We start from the raw sequence: 22,534 nt of genomic DNA, 5'->3' as shown, positions 1-22,534 counted from the left end.
CTGGGCCTGGCCCCAGCCGGGCCGCTGCTGGCCGGGACCGCCCGGCCCGAACCGGTGCGGCTGGCCGGGGCCCGGCGGGACTGCCTGGCTCTGGCCGGCGGACGGCTGGGCTGGCTGGGCGGTCGGACTAGGCAACAGCGGCGCAATCGGGCCCGGCCGAGGCTGGGCGGCCGCACTGGGCTGTGGCGATGCCGACGGGCCTTTGGCGGCCCCCTCAGGAGCAGCCGGGCTCGGCTTGGGAGACGCTGTCGGGCTCCAGCCGCCTTTGTTGGAGCACTGCGAAGCAGCCGGGCTCGGTGGCGGCTGCGCGGTCGTGGTCGGCTTGGGAGAGGCAGCCGGGCTCCGGCCGCTCTTCTCGGAGCCCTGCGTAGCGGCCGGGCTGGGTGGCGGCTGAGTGGTCGGATTCGATCTTGGAGACGATGCCGAACTCCAGCCAACTTTGTTGGAAGCCTGTGCCGGAGATGAGCTAGGTTTCGGAGAAGCCGCCGGGCTCCAGCCGCCCTTACTGGAGGCTTGCGAAGCAGCCAGATTGGGTGGCGGCTGGGGGGACTGAGTTGGCTTGGGAGACGCCGCTGGGCTCCAACCAGCCTGCGCGGGCCCGTGCTGGGGCGGAGGGCAGGGCCTCAGGGGCCCCTGCTGGGGCGGCGGACCGGGCCTCACGGGCCCCTGCTGAGGCTGGGGCGGAGGGAGGGGCCTCACGAGTCCCTCCTGAGGCGGAGGGCCGGGCCTCGAGAGCCGCTGCTGGGGCTGGGGCGGCGGACCGGGCGTCGGCGGCGCCGCGCCCCAGCGCGACTGCCCGGGCCGCGCCGGCGTCCAGCGTGGGGCCGCGTTCGGCCGCGGCCCGTTGGTCTGGTCTGTGGCCGGGGCCGTCCGTCCGGCGGCCGTTGGGTCTGTTGTCTGCGACCCGCTCGATGGCTCGCGCGCCTCCAGACCCTGCAACGCGACGGCCCGGTGTCAGCGCCCGAGCACGCCAGGGCGGAGGTCCTTCGAGAACACCAGGGCATGCTACGGACAGCGCTCATCTGGGGAAAGCGGCGAGCGTCTCAGGGTTGTCACAATACGGGCGTTCCGCAGGGCATGCAGCGCTGGTGGGAATACACGACAGCCTTGGCACGGTCAACACGTGGGATGAAGCAGCCCGCTGTCAAAGAACACTTGCACCCGATCTCAGAGGAGGTATATCATGGGACATCAGGAGAATCTTTGTTTCGATGGAGTCGATCATTTTGTACGGAGCACCAGTCTCAAGTACATGAAGTGAATTGATGCGCGGCTGGTGTACCCATACACCGTCTGCCGTACAAAAGGGCGTAAATGGCATATTTCGTAGCAGTAATTCGGAAGAAGAAACTCTTCCCGGTAGTACTACGATGCTGTACTTCATATGTGTACATGCCATCATCAATTTCAGCACAATGATCAGTCATAGATTTTCATTTTCCTTCGCGTCAGCACGACATCGAACACGAAACACGGTCCAATACAACCAATTCACTCAACCTCACGTACCTGTTATGCAGCGGGGCCACAGGACACAAGCTGACATCACGGGCACGGGCACGCATCACGGCGGCGGCACGCCACGCCATGCAGGCTTTAATGTCCCCCGACCCAGACCGGCAGGAGACGGGCCGACGACCGCGGCACATGTATTGTCGACAGATGACCGCATACAGCCTAGCGCCAGGTCACGCACGACACGCACTCCAGGGGCTGATCGGGCCGGCGCTGTCCGCAACGACGCGGCCCGGCGCCAGCCGCGAGCGCCGTCTCGCCTCGCGTGCTGCGTCTGGCACGGGCGCCAAGCGAGGAGCCTCGCCTCGAACGACCGCGGCGTCCGGGGCGAGACTTCCACACCGTTGTTGGACGAGGAGGCGATGCCGCGCATCGTGAGCATGAACAGCAACGATGTTTTCTCGACTTTCGCCGCGTAAGATACGAGCCTGCTCCACAGATTTCCACAAGACCTACAAAGTGCAGTTCTGAAATAGTCAGCTGGTTAAACAGACGGTCGAGCGCTGGCTTTCATGCCGGACAGCGAAGGGTACAGCGGTCGCAGATGCTTTTCCACGAAACGATGCGCATGATGAACCATATCGTGAGATGGAGAGCTTGAGCTCCGGCTCCGTGCGAACACCCACTCGCCCAGGTGAACAAAACGCGGAGGTCAGGCAAGACCTCGCCACCCGCGCCGCGGGGCGTGACCTGGGGTCAGTGATCAGATATCCGCTCGGTCGGTTCTTATCCCACAGTCGTCCGCTCCTCCGCAAGCAATGGTCTGCCGCTGTCATGTCCAGCTGTGCGAGCCACTCGTCGCATTCCCAGTCATGACTCGCAGACACCGGCTGACTACCACTAGTCATGACTCGCAGACACGGGCTGACTACCACTCAGGCCTGTCGTGACCACACTCAGCCAACCCCGCGCTGAATGGCGGCGTTACCAGCGCGCGGGCGCAGAGCCAGCGCCGCCTCCGTCGGACGCCTCGCTAGCGGTGGCGCGAGGCCGGCCGCGCCCACCTGCGCCGCGCCACACCGCCGCCGCAGCGCGACACCGCCCCGTTTATTGTACAACAGACAGACACATACAAACAGACAGATGGACAGACAGAGAGCGAGCGAGCCAGCGGGGCGGCCGGCCGGCCAGCTCAGATGTATTTGGTTCTTGTGAGGGCTGACTGGCCGAAGGTGGGGTCTGTCATCCGCCGCCAGTCCGTTTGGCCCACCACGAAACCCATGTCACGCATCTTGCGCTGCTGGCTCTCCTCCTCCAGGTCGGCCCAGCGTACCTGGCGGCCCCATAGTGGTCAGGCGCGGCGTACGCGACGACCGAGGGGTCGCGCGGCGATGTGGCGCTCACACGGAGACGCACAGCTCGGCTGGGGATCTAGGGCTCAGGCGATATACTTAGAGACCGGAGACATACAAACAGGCCGGACGCACATACAAAGGTACATAGGTAAAGATGTACAGAGGTACAGAGGCACATACAGAGGTCACGCAGCCAGCCATCTCACACAGCGATAGTAAGGATCAAGAGCTTGATTCGCCAAGAGAGCGACAGACCAATCAGCAGCGCGGCCACACGCTGGACGAACGTGGGAGTGCCTCCATGCTTACTAAATGCGATAAAGGCATTACCGCAAAACGGATCATCCAGACATCTCATACAAAACAGAAAGAGCTGAGCTCTCATGTGCCATAAGAGTCAAAGCGTGAAACAAAATCAACGCAAGTGGCAGATAACGAACATAAAACACCAATGTCGTCATCAAAAGCACCGTCGGAAGCATACGCCACACCTTACATCACACTTCATCGGACTCGCTAACGCGACGGAGCCCAGTTACCACACGTGCCCTAGCTTCACGCCCCCCCCCCCCCCCCCCCCTCTCCCCGCACCCACACGTTCTTTCCGTCGGCCACGGGAACGAAAACACTCGGGCCGGGGCCGTCCGGCTCACCCGTTTCTTGTTGCCGGCGCCGGCAGCGCGGCTGGCGTAGTCATCAGGCAGCTGGAGGTAGTCCTGCATGGTCTGTGGGTGCGACTCCTTCCTCTTCCTGGCGCCGATCACGCCGTCCAGCTTGTCTGCGGGACACGAGGCGGCCAAGTGTCACGCACGTGCCCGGCGACGAGCGGGCGCATCTCAACAAGGCGCAGTGGCAAAAGTCAGTGCGTGAGAATAATGCTGCGCGGTGATGAACGAGCCTCTGTGACGCGTCAGAGGTGAGACTGATTGCGCCGGGCATGCTGAGGCAGTGAGCAGTAAACGGAAAAGCAGGCGTATAGGGCATAGACAGTGCCAAAGAGCTTTCCATGAGGAGTTTCGTGCTTACCTAATCGTTCTTCGGACGGGTCCATCTTTTCCCACTTGCTGACGGTGGCTGACTCTTCCTGGGAGTGGAGCGACAGATGATGCCACACTCGACCACCACGGCCCGCTCCGCTAGCGCGAGCGAGATGTCGGCCCCACGAGAACGGGTTGACGAGAACAACTACCGACCGCGTCTCTAGGAGTGGGTCTCGGTTCGCACACCGCCGCCGGGTGGACCAAACTGCGCCAGTTCCGATGGTTAGCGTCGGCGCGCCCGTCATGGGACAGCCCTAGCGAATGACGTTTAAAGAAAACGTAAACAAACAGACTGAACCGGCCGTGCGGCAAGCCGCATTGATTACATACCCACACATCGTCATCGCATTCCACAGCATTCCCCACATCACTGCACACTTGCGCCACCTTCCGCAGTTCGTCACCTGTCACTTTGTCACAGCATCATTGGCACGCTCTCCGCGACATGACACGGGCACCGCACGGTCGCACGCCGCTGGCGCATCTTCTCGCTCACCGCCACCACCGCGGCCACACCGACGTCCCCCCCCCCCCCCCCCCCCACAGCTCCCCGGCTTACGGCGTCACACGCTGCTCACTTCGGCGGGAGGACACCGGTGGTGGGCCACGTACCCGAAGACCCCGGTGACCTAGGTGGCCCCTGGCGATCCCGCGCACCGAGCAGCCGCCCTCCGCTGCTACCGGCGGCCACCGTGTGACTGGTGATCAACCGCACAGCTGCAGCCCGTCCCCACCACCCAAAGTCGTCACAAGGCCGCAACTAGTTGCAAAATGACGCGCGCTAAGCACGACATACTTCCAGTACGCATTCCTTGTTTGCACCTGCGTTGCGAGTCAAAATAATCATGGCCTTCCACTTAAGGCACACAGGAGCTGTTGCCATTGCTGCTGGCCTTTGAATCATGATCAATGAACACTGTTGCAACTTGTCCAACTAGTCGCATCTGCGGTTCGTTACCTGCACAGCGTGGAGGAGTGATCCCAGGATCCCAGGTGATTGTGAGGGTGAGGATTACACGTACCAGTCACACCCAGCTGGGGGTGTGGATCACACGCACCAGTCACACCAGCTGGGGGTGTGGATCGTGCGCACCAGTCACCCCAGTTGAGGGTGTGGATCGTACGCACCAGTCACACCCAGCGCACCCCAGTCATCCCAGCTGAGAGTGCAATCACATCACACGCACCAGTCACACCAGCTAAGGGTGTGGATCGTACGCACCCGTCACACTCAGCACACCCCAGTCATCCCAGCTGAGAGTGCGATCACATCACACGCACCAGTCACACCAGCTGAGGGTGTGGGTGGTACGCACCCGTCACACTCAGCACACCCCAGTCACCCCAGCCGAGAGTGCGATCACATCACACGCACCAGTCACACCCAGATGTGCAGCAGGCGACGGCGGTCAGCGATCGGCCGTCGCTGGCCCAATGACCATCTGACCAAAACAGGATCATTAAAACATCCGCGGGCTACAACACTGCCCGGTCCGGCGAGGCAGCTGTTGAATTGCGTATCCGCGGTTCGCTACACTAAGCGGTCAGAAGCAGTCCGTGAAGAGCCGAGCCACGCTAGCATCGTAGAAGTTTTCCTCTCTGAGTCAGCGCGCGTAATCGGTCGCCGGATCAGCCGCGGCAGTACGTAGACTTTGACGGACCATGATGACGAGAGGAGCGACACAGGTCGTCACTAGACCACGCTCCCAGCGACGCGAACCCGCTGTCGCAGGCGCGTGCGATGAAATCGCTCTGTCATCGCGACTTGTAAACTGCATCGGCATCGATATCTCGTTGACCATTTCATTTCCATGAGTCGATGGTGCCCGCGAGCATGGTATTACTGCCGACGCTCACGGTTCAGGGACGCAAGGGATTATTATGACCACTTCCTCTGAACCATAAAGACCATTCGTCTATTTTTCCTTAGCAAATAGATGGGCCAAAAAATGAGTGGCCACTCCTTTGTAGGTCGTGGAGTAATACCCGCAAACTACTGTATAACTTCACACATCAGTTCGCTTGTTACAGCCGCGTCACGTGAACCAGCCGTTGCGCTTGTGTCGTCGCTGTGTACGACGCGTCGCCCGCAGTGGAGCCACGTCGGACGCAGCACCGCCGCCGACTGCCACCGGTGAAGGCACGCGGGAGCCGACGGTAGCCACGGCCGCCGCCGTCACGTCACGTCACGTCACACAGCGCGCGCACAGCATCACAGCCAACGCGAGACATCGTCGAGGCATAGGCGGCACCAGCGGCCAGACAGGGACGCGCCCCAGCTGAGGTTGGAACTGAGCAGCACGGACGTACCTCCGGCATCACATGGCAAGATGGAGCACATGACCCCTATCACCGGCCGGTGGTGACGCCCAGAGAGAAAATATCAGCAAATATTCACCACACATATCAATTTTTGAAATGCCCTACACATGCCATGGATACCATCGTAAAACTCCAGCTGCTGTCAGATCTCGAGGGCGACGCAAAGGCTTCAGATGACTACTGAGGCAGACTAGCTACGCACTTGCACTCTAGCCCACGAGCCAGCAGGATATCCGGCATGACGCACGGGGTGATAATGATGGTGATAATTGGAATATGAAGTCCTGAAAGTGATTGGTGGCCATAGCGGCTGCGACTGGCCATAGCAGATTCACACGAGACGCGACGAATCGGCGGCCAATGCCCTGTGGGGCTTGTGGGAGAGGTATAAAGTGACACATGGCTACGCCAGAGATACCATCCAGAAGCCTTGGCGTCACCTCTCCCACGCGGACAACCCACACATCATCGTGCCGTCTGGCAAAGGGGGGCAGCCAATCCTAATCTAACGAGCATCAGCTTTGCTACTGGTGCTGCTAAAACCTTGGGATAATCAAGAAAGCGGTTGTCGTGTGCCAATATTTGCCTAACATAATGAAACATTCAGCGAAACGGACTGTAACGTCCGAACCCCGGTAGGGGGCGTCGAATCCTTTACAAAGTTGCTCACACCACAGCACACCACATATACGATCAATACAAAATGGTTCACATATCCAACAAGGGTCATATCACACATCCCATCACCAAAGAACACAGGTAACATCGAACACATTTACACGCACCCGGATGGCCGGTTGAATGTGACGCGCTCCGGTGGGGGAACGCAAATCGACACTCTGATATCTCAAAAATCAGAAGAGCTAGGGACACCAAATTCACAAAGCAAGCAGAGCGGCATGTTAATTCACTTGTAATATCTTGAGGTCCCCAGGTAATGACCTTTGAGCCAAATAAGGTCAAGCGATGTCAAATAAAGTCAAGCGATGTCAAACTCCAGAGCGGTGTCCGAAGTGCCCTCAGATCTCATACAACTGCCTTTTACCTAGATACATGTTCTGAGGGGAGGTTACTGGTGTTAATCTCAGGCCAGTTACCTTGTTTGACCTTCGGCGAAGTGCGGTGACCGCAACCTACGACATTGTTTCGATTTTCGAATTTTTATAAGCGCCAAGAATTACTATGCTAAACAGTATTCTTTTAAAAGAACGCGTCGTTGTTCTGAGTCATCTTAAGTCAGTGACCTCGTCTGGCCCTCATGAAGACCAAATATAATGTCTATTGACGTCCTTGTGAACAAACAATTCAATTCAATCAAAAAAAGTTGAATGAGATTAATCATTATCCTAAATTTAGTTGTATTTGCCTCAGAAACTTTTGCTGAGATGCATGGCTACGCCTGACACTCCGTTGTCATATCAGATTGAACGATTCCTGAGCATTGTCTTTGCTGGCACGCATGGTCTGACTTTTGGCCTTCCATAGCTCAGTGACCTAGCAAGGTACATCAATTTTGTATACAAAAATATTCCTATAGCATTGCCTATAGCTATACATAGTTTGGGGAGGCTACGCCGCACCGTTTGGAAGTCATTCTGGAAAAATTATCAGGGGTCAAATTTACCCCCATCCCCACCTGAGCGCGTGTTCATGTCACTGTTTGACACACTTGGCTATGATTGTGACACACTGCACTATGAAGTAGTGGCTGCACTGCACCACACTGCAACACTCCGATGCACTGCACCACACTGCACAACACTAATTCCTCCCATCTTTAGTGACACTGCACTGACCGCAGCGCGCGTACTGTTCCGAGCTACTCGGCATCCAAAGAGCCCTCAGAATATCGATGACCCATCACTGATTTAGCGATAACCTATCATGATGTTGAGATGATCTGCTGTAGTGATGACCTACCAATGATGTGATGATGTCCTATCACTGATGTAGCGATGACCTGCCACTGATGTGGCGATGACCTATCAATGAAATGATGACAACCTATCACTGATGTGGCGATGACCTACCACTGATGTAGTGATGACCTATCAACGGTGTGATGAAGACCTATCGCTGATGTGGCGAGGACCTACCACTGATGCGGTGATGACATATCAGTGATGTGGTGATGGCATATCACTGATGTAGCAGTGGCCCATCACCGATGTAGGGATGGCCTATCACTGAAGAAGCGACGACCTATCAGTGATGTAGCAACGACCTATCACTGATTTATTAATGACCTATCGCTGATGTAGTGATGGCCCATTAAAGATGTAATGATGGCCCATCACTGATGTGGCAATGATCTATCACTGATGTAGCGATGATTAGCAATGATGATCGTCATACCGCGTGATATCCCCCAACGTCCCACACCACAGCACGCCCGTCTCGGCCGGAGGTGTCAAGAAGTATCCTCCCGGCCACCTCCCCACCCCCTGTGCCCAGCCCCAGTGACCCCACTCGTAACTTACGGCCGGCGTCTGCTCCTGCGCGTCCTTCTCGCCAGCTGGCTCCTCGACAGGCGTGTCCTCCATCTCCACCTGCGCGGAGAGGGATGGTGAAGCCGGATGGATCAGCGCCAGGGCCATCACCACGGGCGGGAACTCGGCACAGTCCGGGGTGGCCGCGACCGGCGCTGGAGCGCGCCGCGTCGCTGTCCAGACAACACAGCGCAGCCTGCGCGCGGTGACAGGTGCCGGAGCACACCAACAACGTCTCGGCGCCTGGCGACACTACCTCCGACGGGCCACCGCCGGCACTGTCTGCTGCACGCATTACCCGATGTGAAGAGCGAACAAGACGGACAGTCTTGGTCGGTCGCTCTGAGACGCGCACGTGGCGTGCGAGCACGGCGCCACGCTGATAGGAACTCGCCAATGGGAGCGCACGTCAACCACAGAACCTGCAGCTAGAACGCCACCGCCCGCTGGCACGGCGCACAGACAGACAACTTGTCCACAAATGCACCGACGCCTCCGACGAGTCCCTAAAGCCAGCTCTTCACCGCCTGCGTATCGGCGGGGCGGGCTGTCGGCCGGCTCGCGCGACGCTCCCGGGCCGACCGCCTGCGCCTCGCCCGCCTCCGCCCCAGGCCCTGCCCTGGCTCAGCTTCTCGGTCCTTGTGGCACCGGACGTCGCTGGCCCGGCCCGCACACCGACTCGACTCCCCATACACTGCAGCGGTGGCGACCCCTAGCATCAGGTGCTGTGTCGGCTCTGCCTGTCTCACCCACCTCCAGCCAGCTCTCTCCCTCCCCTCCCAACCCATCCAGCTCCTTTCCCCCCCCCCTCCCGACCCCCTCCAGCTCCCTCCCGACTCTCTCCAGCCCCCTCTGTCCCCTCCCGATCCCCTCCAGCTCCCTCCCCTCTCTTCCCGACTCCCGACCCCCGACCCTCGACTCTCGACTCTCGACTCTCGACTCTCGACTCCCGACTCCCGACTCCCTCCAGCTCCCTCCCCTCACGAGCCGACCGTCCGCCAGAGCTGGAGCCAACACCCCACCTCCTGTTACACCGTTTCCGCGTCGTACCCAGACCGGCGGCTGGCGCGTGTCGGGGCGCCGGCCCTCGTACCTCCTGGATGCTGTCGTCCTGAAGGACGGGCCGCACGTCGACGCGGATGAAGCGCGCCGGCGTCGGCTGCCACCGCTCCACCACCTGGCGCACGTCCGCCAGGGAGCGGCCGTGCACATTGCGCTTGTGGCACGCGGCCACGTCCATGTCCATCTGCGCCACGTACACCTGCCGGCCAACGGAGTGGGGTCATGCGGCGCTCCGAAGGCCGCGGGTTTGAATCCACGAAGGACCACGTACCTTGCGGGTCGCCTTTCGTGCAGCGTGGGAAAAAGCAGGGCCTAGAACATTCCGGCTATGCCAGAAGTCACTGACCTCGCAGGCGCGGGTAAAGAAGCAGACACTCAATAAGTAACCGCGTTCCCAGTGCCAGACACAGAGACAGGAGGGCCCTGAAGGGAGATAGACCCAGAATAGCAATCTCACACAGGAGAAAGTGTATCAAGTCATCAATTCATAGCAGACCGGCACGGCACCGCAAGGTCGAGGCAGCCCCGCAGCCCACATAACCATCCAGCACGTGACATCCACCAGGACAGAACAAATCCCTCCTCCTTGAAATCAACACAAGCCAGCATCACGGCGGCCGGCACCTTGAAACCCCTGTTCTTGGCGTAGTTGCACATGTCGTCGTAGTGCTCGGTGCGGGCGTTGACGCAGTCGAGGATGATGAAGTGGAAGAAGCCGTCGTCAATAGTCTTCCTGAAGACCTTCTGCAGCGAGGCCCGGTAGGCCTCCTCCAGCTCAGCGTCATACTCGTACTCCATCACCTAAGGGTCATGACGGTAGCCGTAGGTCAACAACACAGCAGTACCAACACATCGTGCAGCTGGCGGCATTGACCACCCACAGCGCAGCATGGGGTAAAAGCCATGACAGAGGGCAGTGTCTGAAGAGTTTGTTTTTCTTACATTCCATGCTGCACAGCAACACAAACCTGGCAAAGAGCTAGGTGTGATCAAGCGAGCTCTACAAAACCGTCAGGACTCACTATAGGGTGCACGTATTTAACTGGTCAGCTACAGTTCGCGTAACTGATCTGCCACGCAGAGACTCAGGTTCACACCAAACGGGCCTAAGCGTTATGACAGTGCCACACGGGGGCCGATCACTGACGCTCCGGGGCATGTCGGCCGCGGCACTCGCCGCCCAGCAGCGCGTCTCAAACAGCGCAGCGTCACACCCACCTTCTTGGTGACGGACCTCCCTGTGACCGGGTCCCTGACAGCCTTCTCCTTCTCCGTGCAGAAGTAGTCGTCCAGCGAGAGGATGCGAGGGGCACTGCCCTTGTTGGCCACCTCCTGGTCCTTGATCAGCTTGGCCGTGTATGTTTTTCCTGCGGATCGCGCGTGGTCACGGCGCTAACCCCCGCGGGTGTTGGCGATACAGGTCACGGTGCAGGGTACGCGGCACCGTACTCACAGTGCAAGGGCCAGTCAAGTGGCTGCTGCGCTTCCAATGCTCTAGTGACTCGCCAACGAGACCGACTGTGAAGAATGTGTTCTAGCCCCTTTTAAAGCAAAAAGAATTCCCTTGGATGGAATGAAATATGAGACAGCCTGCAATACGGCTAAATGCTCACGATGGTTATCACTTGTCAGTAACTGGCACGCGGGGAGGGTATCTCTAAGTTAATCGCTTCGTGCCAGATCGAGACCGTAACAGGCGATAAGTTCCCAGGCTTCCCCTGCTGGGAATTCAGAAACAGCACGAGTTGCTCGTTCCCCAACCCAACCAGACAGGACTCCCTGACGCGGAGCCCTCCTGCCCCTTCTCAGCTAAGCAGGGTTGACAGCACACGTGACTGTAGCCGGAGTCCACTCCATCCCGGGCGTGACAGCAGCGGCGCCAGTCACAGCCTCCGCCCGCCCCGGCGCAGTCGGCGCCGTCGGCCGCTCTCACCGGAGCCGGGCGGGCCGCGTAGCACGATCACCAGGTTAGTGGGCCGCGTCAGCCGGCCGGGCGGCCGCAGCAGGTCGGCGATGCTGACCGTCGGGTACTCCGGCTCGGGCGCCGGCGGCGGCGCAGCCGAGATCGCCGGCGGCGCCGGCGCTGGCACCGGCAGCGGCTCTGACCCGCCACCCATCCTGAGGGAAGGAGGAGAGGTCAGCAACGGGGGAGGAGAGGTCAGCGACAGAGGAAGGGTCAGTGACGGGAGAGGAGAGGTCAGACGGGAGAAGAGAGGTCAGCGAAGGGGAGGACAGGTCAGCGGCGGAAGCGGAGAGGTCAACGACAGAGAACGAGGGGTCAGCGACAGAGGAGAGGTCAGCGGCGGGAGAAGAGAGATCAGCAATGGGGAGGAGAGGTCAGCAACAGGGGAGGAGAGGTCAGCAACGGGGAGGAGCGGTCAGCAACGGGAGAAGAGGTCAGCGAAGGGAAAGGAGAGGTCAGCGACGGCGCACGAGAGGTCAGCGACGGGGGAGGAGAGGTCAGCGACGGGGGAGGATAGGTCAGCGAAGGGGAGGAGAGGTCAGCGACGGGGAGGAGCGATCAGCGACGGGAGAGGTCAGCGAAGGGAAAGGAGAGGTCAGCGACGGCGCACGAGGGGTCAGCGACGGGGGAGGAGAGGTCAGCGACGGGGGGAGGATAGGTCAGTGAAGGGGAGGAGAGGTCAGTGACGGCGCACGAGAGGTCAGCGACGGGGGAGGAGAGGTCAGTGAAGGGGAGGAGAGGTCAGCGACGGGGGAGGAGAGGTCAGCGACGGGGAGGAGAGGTCAGCGACGGGAGAGAAGCAGCCCGCGGGTGGCGTGGGACCAGCTGGCAGAGGCAGACCTACGAGCTGGCTGGCTAGGCAAGAAGGGAGGTGTCGGGAGGGTCAGCTTCAGGGAGGCATCGATATATAAACAGGTGCATCCACTCCCATCGTCTGAGGCACCAAGAAATTATACCAAGATGTACACAATACACCTGCCTGCAATCACATCCAACAAATCCTCAAACAGCCGTTCATGGTCGAAATCTGACTCCCTCCACCTAACCCCTCCCCCTCCCCTCCTCTCCCATCTCCCAGCCCACTCACCGCACGCGTCTGTCGTAGCCTTCGCCGCCGGGGCCGGGGCCGGGGCCGGGGCCGGGGCCGGGGCCGGGGCCGGGGCCGGGGCGCGGCCGCTCCCGCTCCATCCTGCGCCGCTCCTCCATCTCGTAAGGCGGCCGGCCGCGCGGCGGCGACCAGCGGCTGCGGCGCGGCGGCGACTCGTGATAGGGCGAGTCGAACCGGCTGCGCCGCGGCGGACTGCGCTCGCGCCGCGGCGGCGAGCGCGACCAGCGCGGCGGCGAGCGCGAGCGCCAGCGGCGCGGCGGCGAGCGGCGGCGCGGCGAGCGCGAACGCGGCCGGGGCGAGCGCGAGCGCCGCAGCGGCGAGCGCGAGCGCGGCCGAGGTGGGTAGCGCCGGTCAGCGTAGTCATCGGGGTGGCTCGGGCCCAGGCCGTAACCGTCCGGGTCTGTCGAATAGACACGGGTGGGATGTGGGGCGGCGGCCGGGTCGAGGCAGACGGCATCACAGCGAACACGAGTCCAAGGTTTCGATGTTATAATTATGATACCGATCTGAAAAAAGCGGCAGCGTCTTTTCAAACTGAATGCTACCAACAACGAGACCTCACTTCGAGGACGCCGACTACTACGAAGTGAGCATTTAGGACAGCTAGGTGGTGTGGACCACACTCTACTCTACCGCCGCCACCTGCACACCACTACTAGCACACAGCCCCACCCCGCCGTCACACCCTCACGTCACCTCCCAGCCGTGCTCCTCCGGCGGCGTGGCCCGTTGAGTCACCTCTGCCGTAGGGGCGGCGGGTCGGCGGCGGCGGCGCCTCCGGCTGCAGCCCGGCACCGCCCATCCGGTCCATCGCGGACAGCGACGGCTCGCGCGGAGGCCGCTTGAACGCCTCGTACACGCTCTCGATGGCGTCCTTCAGCGACGGCGGCGGGTTCACGCCCCGCGCCGGGTCTGCGGCAGAGCGGGCGCAGTGAGCAGTCTCTGGCACCGCTGACGTGGCCGACCCGGAGACGGCCGCCACTGCTGGCGCGTGAGAGCCTGACCACACTAGGTTCAGGCAGCGCGGACCACGACTACCTCGGCGCCAGACGGCGCCATGCCCTGGACCACAGCCTACCAACCCGTGCCGCCTGCGTCTAACCCAGTCCACCAAATACGCCAGGGAGCACTCGGGGCCAGGCGGTGTCCCAGTTCACCCCTCCCTTCACCGATCCGCTACTCACCTTCGAACTTTGAGACGACTTCCAGGGCGTTCTGGTGGCCGTAGTCGATGACCGCGTGTGAATCGTCCCTGCCGCGGCCGGGGCCGGCTCCCACGCCGAGGCCGCGTCCGAGGCCAGGGCCAGGGCCGGGGCCGGGGCCGGGGCCGGGGCCGGGGCCGGGGCCGAGGCCGGGGCCGGGGCCGGGGCCGGGGCCGGGGCCCGCTCCCCCACCGCTGCTCGGCACCAGAAGAGGACCCGGTCAGACCGGTACTCCGGCTGGGACCGGGGACTCACATCATGTACGGTGGGGGACACAAGGGAAGTCCCGAGTGCGAAGTCCCGAGACCACCAGCGCCAACCGTGAGTCCAAACTACAGGGAACGATTCATTAACAAGTTACAATACGTTATTTGCCGTCTATCACTATTGTCTACAACACAAGACGTGCCAGTCGAGATCTCATAATACACAAATACACGAGGTGTTCATGGACAAGCGTACACAGCCGTTCACCCATTACACATAAAACAAACAATTTGAGCAGAGGTTCCAGAAGGCGTACAGCCGGGTGTGCGCCAGAGATGCCAGCCCGCATGCCATCCGCCGGCCACCATGCCATCCCGCCCCGGGGGCAGCCCCGCACCCGCGGTGGCCGCCGCTGGCGCGTCCGTACCGGTAGCCGCCATGCTGCCGTGCCGCGTAACCCGCCTCCTGCCAGTCATCCCCGCCCTGCTCCTGGCCGTGACCTCCCCTGCGGGCAAGCCGCCAGGTCAGCATGCACAGAGGGGGCACGTGCTCCCCGCCGCTCAACAGCGACAGTGGGGGCACGTAACCGTCGCTCAGCAGCGAGAGCGGGGTTGGCACGTCACAGGCCGCTCAGCAGGCAGAGCGGAGCCCGGCAAACGACGGTGCCCGCTGGCGAGTGTTGCGCCGAGGTCAAGCGAACAGCAGGATACCCTCATACATTACACGCGGAATGATGGACTCGCGTCGATTACGCCAGCCAGGCTAAAAAACTGATAAACAATGTGTAACATACTGTCAATACTAGCATATTATCAATGTCCGATACCACCACGGTACTATGACTATAGAACCTACGCGATCGTGAGCACAATGAGACAGCATTTCAGCAGCAGCACACAGCACTGATGGCAACACACTCACTGGTCTGCATATTCGTCCCACTCATCGTAGCTCTGTCCGTAGCCAGCCCATGCTTCCTCGCCGCCCTCTCCGCCTTCCATCTCTGTCGGGTCGTACGGGTCGTCGCCGTTGTAGCCGCCGCCGCCGCCGGTGTAGCCGCCCCGGTCACGGCCGTACCCACCGCCGTAGCCGGACGGGGGCTCGCCACGTCCGCGGCCGCGTGCGCCGTAGCCGCCACGACGCGGGCCGTAGTCTTCGCTGGCTTCTTCGTAGCCACCCCTGCCAAAGCCGTCGCCGCCGTCCTTGTAGCCGCCGCGGCCGCGGCCAGCGCCGGCGCCGTAGCCGCTGTCCGCCCCACCGTAGCCGCCACGGCTTCGGCCGGGCCCAGGGCCATAGCTGTCGTCGGCGCCGCCGTATCCGCCACCGGGGCCGCCGTAGCCGCGGCCGTGGCCGTACTCCTCGCCGCCGCCGCCGCGCGCGGAGCCGTAGCCGCCGCCCTCGCCGCCGCGGTCCGAGAAGCCTCCGCGGCCGCGGCCGTACTCGCCCTCGACGTAGCCTCCGCGCCCGCTGCCGCTGCCGCTGCCGCTGCCGCTGCCGCCGCCGCCGCGCCGTGCCTCGCGGCCGCCGTAGTCCGCACCGTAGCCGGAGCCGTAGTCGTCGCCAGGCCGGCCGCGCGAGCCGGGCTCGTCCGGCGTGCCGACAGAGCTCGGCGTCCTCTCGCCAACTGGGGACGGCGGTCGGCCGTCAAAACCGACGAACGGGAGCGGCAGGGCTACCCTGAGTGCAGTATAGGGCATCACGCCCTCAGCCCAGTTCGGCACGGGCGTTCCATCAGTAAAACATCGGTAATTGATCCTATATCTTCTGACAGTATTTGCATTGCCCTTACACAAAATCATTACCTGATGTGGGATATATGCCGTGCCTTCTACATCAGCAATGTCTTCTGTCTGCAACGTAGTAGCACAATGCTACCCCTCACAGCAGATGCATCTCCTTCCAGCCAGAGGAAGACGTACCAAATATTGCAGTTGGATCTTCCGGCTGAACAGCCTTCAGCAAAAACACAGCCCCAGACGCACACTTCCTGACATTTGCGGCATCACAGCCGCAGCAGAGGCTGATACCGCAGCCACCAGGCAGAAGCACAGCCATCCGCCGCCAGTCGGCTCGCGCCCGCTCTCTATACGAGCGCCGGCCCAGCCGGAGGCGGCGGCAGCAGCGGTGGACTGACCTGGCCGGCGGGGCCAGCCCGGCTCCGGGGCCGGCAGGTCGGGTGGCGGCGTCTCGCCGCGCGCCTTGGCCAGCTTCTGCGCCAGCCGGCGGCGCAGGTGGTCACGCCGCTGCAGCAGCTTGTTCTTCATCTGCAGCATCTCCTCCTCGTAGTCCCTGCGGCGCCGGCGGTCGTGAGCGGTGAGGTGGACGGGGCGCGGCAGGACAGGGCGGGGGGGGGGGGGGGGCGACGAGAGGGCGGGGGTGCGGCAAGAGGGCGGCGGGGGGACAGGACGTTGGGGGAACCACAGGAGGACAGTGAAGGGACGGGGATTACAACAAAGCGCGGCACCCGGTTGGTCACAAGGTGACTAATTATGCAGCGGGAAGTTACGACCTGTTTTAAATGATCGTTCTTGGATAGCTTCCAACAAAGCAGGCTGTGAAAACGGCGGACAGAGACAAATAACGTACCGGCATTGTCACCGAGCTCTTTTTTCAATTTGACTCGAACCCTTTGAATGGCTGGATTTCTGGGACCAGCAGTCACGCTAAGCAGTGCTTGTGTGAGCCCTGACCCCACTACCCGATCGCGTGATTCCAGGTAACGGCAGAGTTTAGTGACGAAAGCTTAACGTGCCGCAATAATCGGCATGGCCCGTCCTGCCTTCTGACGTCAACTGACCTTTAGCGTGACTGCTGCCACCGGCCGCAGGCCATACCTGCCAAGGGCAAATCGCGAGCGCCCTAAAGCGACTCGAACCCACCTTGCCGCGGGTGGGTGGATCGGAAGGCAGGCGCTCTAACCAACTGAGCCACCGGAACGGACAAAAAATTTAATCGTTTGGTGTTACAGGAATTGAGTTATGTGGATATGGGGGAACATTCCCTCCCTGCCAACAGCTAGCGTACAATTGAAAACAAAGGACCTGGCGGGGACCCACGGGGTAGTGGAAGTTGACATGGACAAATCGTCGGAACCGTACTGTTCATGTCTCACGTTCACACCGCGCCGTTTTCTCGTTAAAGGTTCAAGACAATGACAGTTTTCCGAGGCGCAGTGAAACAGCCACCAGAATGCTGAAGATATCGGCCTCGACCTAATCGGGGAACACTCAAGCCCGGGATAGGAAGATAGAAAAGCCTCAAATGCATGAAACATGGGCATGGCTGGCGTCCAAGTTGGTCGGAGTCCAAGCTTGCTTACGGGAGGCCGACGAGCAGTTGTCATTGGAAGATAGCGCAGCACAAGTGGCAGTGAAGTGAGCACTCACTTTAGCTGGGACTTGTCCGCATGTCCCCTGTTCTCTTCCTTCCAGTTGTTGAACTGCTCTTCCCAGGACTTGAACTGCTTGTCAAACAGCTGGTCGGCCCTCTGCAACTGGCGGATCTCCTGGAGCAGCCGGGACGGTCCTTATCAGGTCACATTCCATGCAGCGGAGGTGCGACCGATGAACACAACACGACCACAGCTGGGCGGAGCGAGATCTGATATCTGATCTAGAACAAAAATTAGACTGGGTGGACTGCAGGGCCTCCAGAGTACTGGGTGGACTGCAGGGCCTCCAGAGTACTGGGTGGACTGCAGGGCCTCCAGAGCGTAAGCTACGCGTGGCTGCGCTGTCCTGCGTGTAAACACGTGCCGGTGCACATGATCCAGTCAGTGATTGGTTCACATTTCAGCCTTACTTTTACCACACTTCTAGACGCATCTATGCAATGGATGCGAATTTGATTTCTGATGTTGGACTTAGGTTCAAGAAAGCATTGCCTGTCAAAGAGTTCAATTTCCAAAGGTATCTTTTGAACAGATCCAAATGTCATGCTAGATCTGTCCCAGATCCGAAACAGACTATTTCAGGAAATATAATTTCAAAAGCAACAAAAACCGCACACTAAAGCTTAGATCCAGTCGGGCAGCATGGCGCAAATGGCATGGTGTTCCACTTTATTCTAAGAGCTCAGACTTTCATCAGATTCCAACATAAAATAATCACTTGTAACTAACAGACTTATAACAGCTGACATAACAGCTAAGCATGTCTGAAATCAATATGTTCATCTTCTCCATATTTCATAGTCCATTGCAATGCTAAGTGTTTCACATGGGGACAAGGCTGATGACCACCATAGACCTTCTACCATTATAAGGTTGATTACCACCACATACCTATCATTATAACGTTGATTACCACCGAAGACCTATCATTATAAGGCTGATTACCACTGAAGACCTCTTAACATTAATATCTCTGTGCCAGCGTTACACACGGTGAGTCAGCCCTGGTCGGGAGTATGGACCGGCCACTCCAGCGCGCTAATGTAGTACCTGACTGAGTCAGCAGCACAGCCTAGGCACAACACTAGCACGTCGGGGGAGCCGACAGGAGCGGTCGTGGCGGCGTCTGCCGGGCGACTGCAGCAGAACAGATGCGGCGTTCGGACATCCCCTGCTCCTGATGCGACAAATAACCACCATGCTGTTAGCTCTCCTGCAACACTTCTTCCACCCATGGGGGTAAAGCCAATCACCTTTCAGTTCTTTCCCTTTTGTTGCTGGCTTTCCATGTCCGTGAAGGGTAAATGGCATCTATCCAGCTTATGATATCAATAAATTATCAGCAACAGGACTATTGCTACTCTTATGTGCATTGACAATGCAACCAAGGTTCGCTTCATCACATCCATAAGAACAATGTGACGCAAGACTGCTTCCAATACACCACCTTGCCCCCAGCTATAACAAGTGAAACATCATTCCAACTACACCCAGTCCCACACACAAATCAAGAAACTGACACATTTCATATGCAGGGTACCAGTTACATATTTAGCGGCGTGGAAGCAGGCACGTGATGGCGAGCGCGATTGCTATTACCTTGTAGATCACCAAAAACATAGGGAAATGGAGCCTGTCATTTAAGCCAACCAGTATGGAAAGGACTGGTCGATCCATAGCAACATCCTCCTCACATGGGTTTGGCAGGCAGAAGTGCACTGATATTTACTGTCCATGTCCAAGTTTACAACTGACATTGCAAGAATATTAGCTGGCTTGGGGCCTATGAAGATATCACAGTTTTCATTGACAAGGTGAATGAATGTTGACATGGCATAACATGTGGTCATTGGATCACCAAATGATTTGCGGGGTGGATGATATATTTGACTATAAGTTACTGGCTTCACTTCTCAGCCTGCATTGATTACTAAAATCTGATATAGGTCCTCCAAAGATCCCCACAAACAGGCATATTTATGGCTTGTGCATGGATGCATATAGAAGCTTTCACACATCACCCCATACCTTCACCAGCACGATACTCTGTTATTCCCTCTGTTAGTATCAGCCACTCTCACATCGCTGAACCACCTGGCCACCAAGGCTGAGAGGGCCCTGTACTGGCAGAAGTGGGCATACCTCCTGTTCCTTAGGGGTGAGCCGGACCGGCGCGGCGCCGCCGACGGCCGGCGGCGGGGCGCCCTGCGGCGCGACCGGCGGCGGCGCCGGCCGCCGCGCTGGCGCCGGCGCCGGCGCCGGCACGGGCGCTGGGATGGGTACCGGCGCCGGCGGCGGCGGTGCAGGCGAGGCGACGGCCTGCTGCGCTGGCGGTGGTGGAGGCGGCGGCGGTGGAACCTGTACACTGAACGGCGCTGGTGAGGCGACAGCCTGTGCAGCCAGCTGCAAATGCAGACAGTTAGTGGAGCCTATCAGAATGCTCCCAAGTCAAGTAGGACTGGTATGTGGCAACTGTTTGAGATTGTTCTGCTTTCCATTAACAGGAATGTTCATAAAATTGTGCCATTATCTTGACCATAATTCAATTTACTGCTGGCCAGTGATTGTATGGCAACTAAGCCATCTTGAAAGATATTTATTCTAGTGGCATGTGTGTATGAAGCTTCTCCTCATATAACGATGATGAAGCTGGACACAATTAGGCAGGGGTAGATTATGATACACTTCATGCACGTTATCAACCTAAAAATGATGGTTAATAAAGACCTGCTGGTCACATCCCATAAATGCATGTCAGTGCCTACAGCAAGTTAAAATACTAACATGTTGGCCCCACTGAGCAGCAACCATTTGCTGCTGCTGCTGTTGCTGCTGAGCAGCCTGCTGTTGTTGCCCGTTCCACAGCTGCTGGCCAGGCACAAATCCCTGGGTACCTCCCATCACAACTCCTTGCTGGTAGGGGTTCCATCCAGCCACACCAAACTGGCTAGCCTGGAATAGTGATAGATGTATTACTGTGAGCAGCAGAACATGAGCAGCATTGTGAGCACCTGTTGTTGCAGCTGTTTTTGTCAGACATCTTAGCTTGATAGGACAAAATCTGCTGCTGATTAGTTTCAAGAGTTTTAAAAAACAAAATTAAGGTCCAAGTATTTACATGAAGAGTACCAAAAGCATGCCTTGGACCCTAGAAGACATTTGTGCTGCAAAGTGTACATTGATCAGTCATAACAAAATAATGGGGAGTAAAATAAAGAAGAGGTAATAATCATAAAAACTGAATTTTTGCATCATAGTGATGATCATTTTGAATAATAGTTAAATATCATGCTAAATATACATAATGTTGACTGCACTGCCAACAAATATATCATAACTATCAACTGGGTGGATGAATTGATAAGAGCAAACAATAAATCAGGTGCACTATAATTAGCCTTGGCATCTTTACTTTTGTATTTGGACAGCAATGACTCCAAAAGGATTTCTCACTGAAAGATCATAAGTGAAGTATTCAGCTTTTTAGGCATGTTAGGGCATTATTATTTGTTACAGATATGGAGTTTAGCCAAGGTTTGCTGCATTTACCGCATTTTTCAGGCAGGCCAGAAGGAATGATTCATGTGGACATTTTAGCCAATATCCAATTCCAAAGCCAGAAACTACCAATTAAAGATTCCCTTCCCTTCAGAGCAGTATTTATGGGCTTATCTGACCAGAACTAGAAGAGACACTCATATATGTGTTATATTCATATATGGTTCAAATAGCCAAAATCAAAACATCAAAATTAAACCCCTGAACATCATGCATCAACTAAGCTCAATTTTTTAAATCCTATCACTTATTCTTGCCCCCCCCCCCCCCCAACCCTTGGCAAAATTACAATATCTCTCTGCCAGCTACCTAACATTATCTCATCATCTGTCACAAGTTGCATGCTGATAATAAGACACACATATTATTGCAGGAATGCAGATATATCATGACAAGTACCAGCATCATTGTAACTTGTGGGTGTCCAAGGTGACAGCTATTGAATGGGTGCTGACGCCTACATGATGCTCACATCGATCCATACAAACAAATACCAGAGTAAGTTCAAAATCATACCATCGCTCCGAAGCTTCCATAGCCCACTCCGGTGTTGGCCCAGTTCTCCAAGCCAGCCTGAGGTGTAGAATTTGCCGTTGGCACTGCTCCCGCTTGGGCATGGTTTGCCAATGCCTGACTAGCGTTTGCCCAGGCCCAGCTATCCATGTTTTAAAACAAAGGCAGACACTTGAACAATGTTTTTAGCACCTGACCTCCCCCTAAACTACACATAATTACATCAAACCACACACGTCAGAGTAGCATCCGCACCACATCCCGAACACCAACGTCGACGCGCCACCAGTCCGCAGTTATGCATAAAATTGTCTCAGTCTCTTACATTATTTTACAGAGCCCGGTAGTAAAAATAAAATGCAACTTGTAACAAAAGAATATGCCTCGAAAACTTGTGTGAAATTTTAATTAACAAAATATTATTATGTAAACTTCAATTCTATGCCATGGTATTTAGAACGCAGCCAGTCCCACTCTTATTTTGTAAATGATCCGCTAGGGCTTCTGCCATCTGTCGCTCCTACCAATACACCAAACTCCGCCAGAGAACCGGCACAAAAATGATGCCTGGGGTGCTGCGTGGGTCTTGCGTGGTGGTTGAAGCCCGGCATGCGTATGCCCGTTTTCACGAAGTCGACATGCTTATTAAGTATATTTGTGCTATGTATACATATATATATATATATATTATATATATATATATATATATATATTATATATATATATATTATAATACATATATATATATTTTTTTCCTTCTCTCTCCTCCCTCTCTTCTCCTCTTCTCCTCTCTCTCCTCTCTCTTTCTTCTCTCTCTCTCTCCTCTCTCTCTCTCTCCTCTCTCTCTCCTCTCTCATCTCTTCGCTCTC

At 57.8% G+C, this 22,534-nt stretch overlaps 2 protein-coding genes and 1 long non-coding RNA gene across 3 annotated transcripts; all 3 read right to left on the bottom strand.

Annotated features, from left to right (window-relative positions):
- Positions 1 to 1,636: 1,636 nt before the first annotated feature.
- LOC119093258 (YLP motif-containing protein 1) lies at positions 1,637 to 11,809 on the bottom strand. Its single transcript, XM_037216182.1, has 8 exons — positions 11,657 to 11,809; positions 10,942 to 11,090; positions 10,348 to 10,524; positions 9,755 to 9,922; positions 8,653 to 8,721; positions 3,837 to 3,894; positions 3,464 to 3,588; positions 1,637 to 2,788 (listed from the first exon to the last, which is right to left on the bottom strand). Exons 3-8 carry the CDS (start codon positions 10,519 to 10,521, stop codon positions 2,648 to 2,650), a joined length of 735 nt encoding a protein of 244 aa, XP_037072077.1. The 5' UTR covers positions 10,522 to 10,524; positions 10,942 to 11,090; positions 11,657 to 11,809; the 3' UTR covers positions 1,637 to 2,647.
- On the bottom strand, positions 10,770 to 19,796 carry LOC119093356 (TATA-binding protein-associated factor 2N). Its single transcript, XM_037216312.1, has 11 exons — positions 19,737 to 19,796; positions 17,590 to 17,708; positions 16,338 to 16,492; positions 15,718 to 15,827; positions 15,125 to 15,405; positions 14,601 to 14,708; positions 13,979 to 14,046; positions 13,491 to 13,534; positions 11,657 to 11,759; positions 10,942 to 11,090; positions 10,770 to 10,793 (listed from the first exon to the last, which is right to left on the bottom strand). The coding sequence occupies exons 3-11, from the start codon at positions 16,474 to 16,476 to the stop codon at positions 10,770 to 10,772; spliced, it is 1,026 nt and encodes a 341-aa protein (XP_037072207.1). The 5' UTR covers positions 16,477 to 16,492; positions 17,590 to 17,708; positions 19,737 to 19,796.
- A 71-nt stretch (positions 19,797 to 19,867) lies between these two features.
- On the bottom strand, positions 19,868 to 22,182 carry LOC119093555 (uncharacterized). The gene is made up of 3 exons (XR_005093637.1): positions 21,669 to 22,182; positions 20,379 to 20,546; positions 19,868 to 19,997 (listed from the first exon to the last, which is right to left on the bottom strand). It is a non-coding gene; the product is annotated as an uncharacterized LOC119093555 (long non-coding RNA).
- Positions 22,183 to 22,534: the final 352 nt, after the last annotated feature.

This window comes from Pollicipes pollicipes, unplaced genomic scaffold (genome assembly GCF_011947565.3).
Source record: "Pollicipes pollicipes isolate AB1234 unplaced genomic scaffold, Ppol_2.1 Scaffold_4002;HRSCAF=4701_pilon_pilon_pilon, whole genome shotgun sequence".
Lineage (NCBI taxonomy): Eukaryota > Metazoa > Arthropoda > Thecostraca > Pollicipedomorpha > Pollicipedidae > Pollicipes > Pollicipes pollicipes.
The sequence above is the reverse complement of the archived record's forward strand: the minus strand, read 5'-3'. Positions and strand labels throughout refer to the sequence as shown.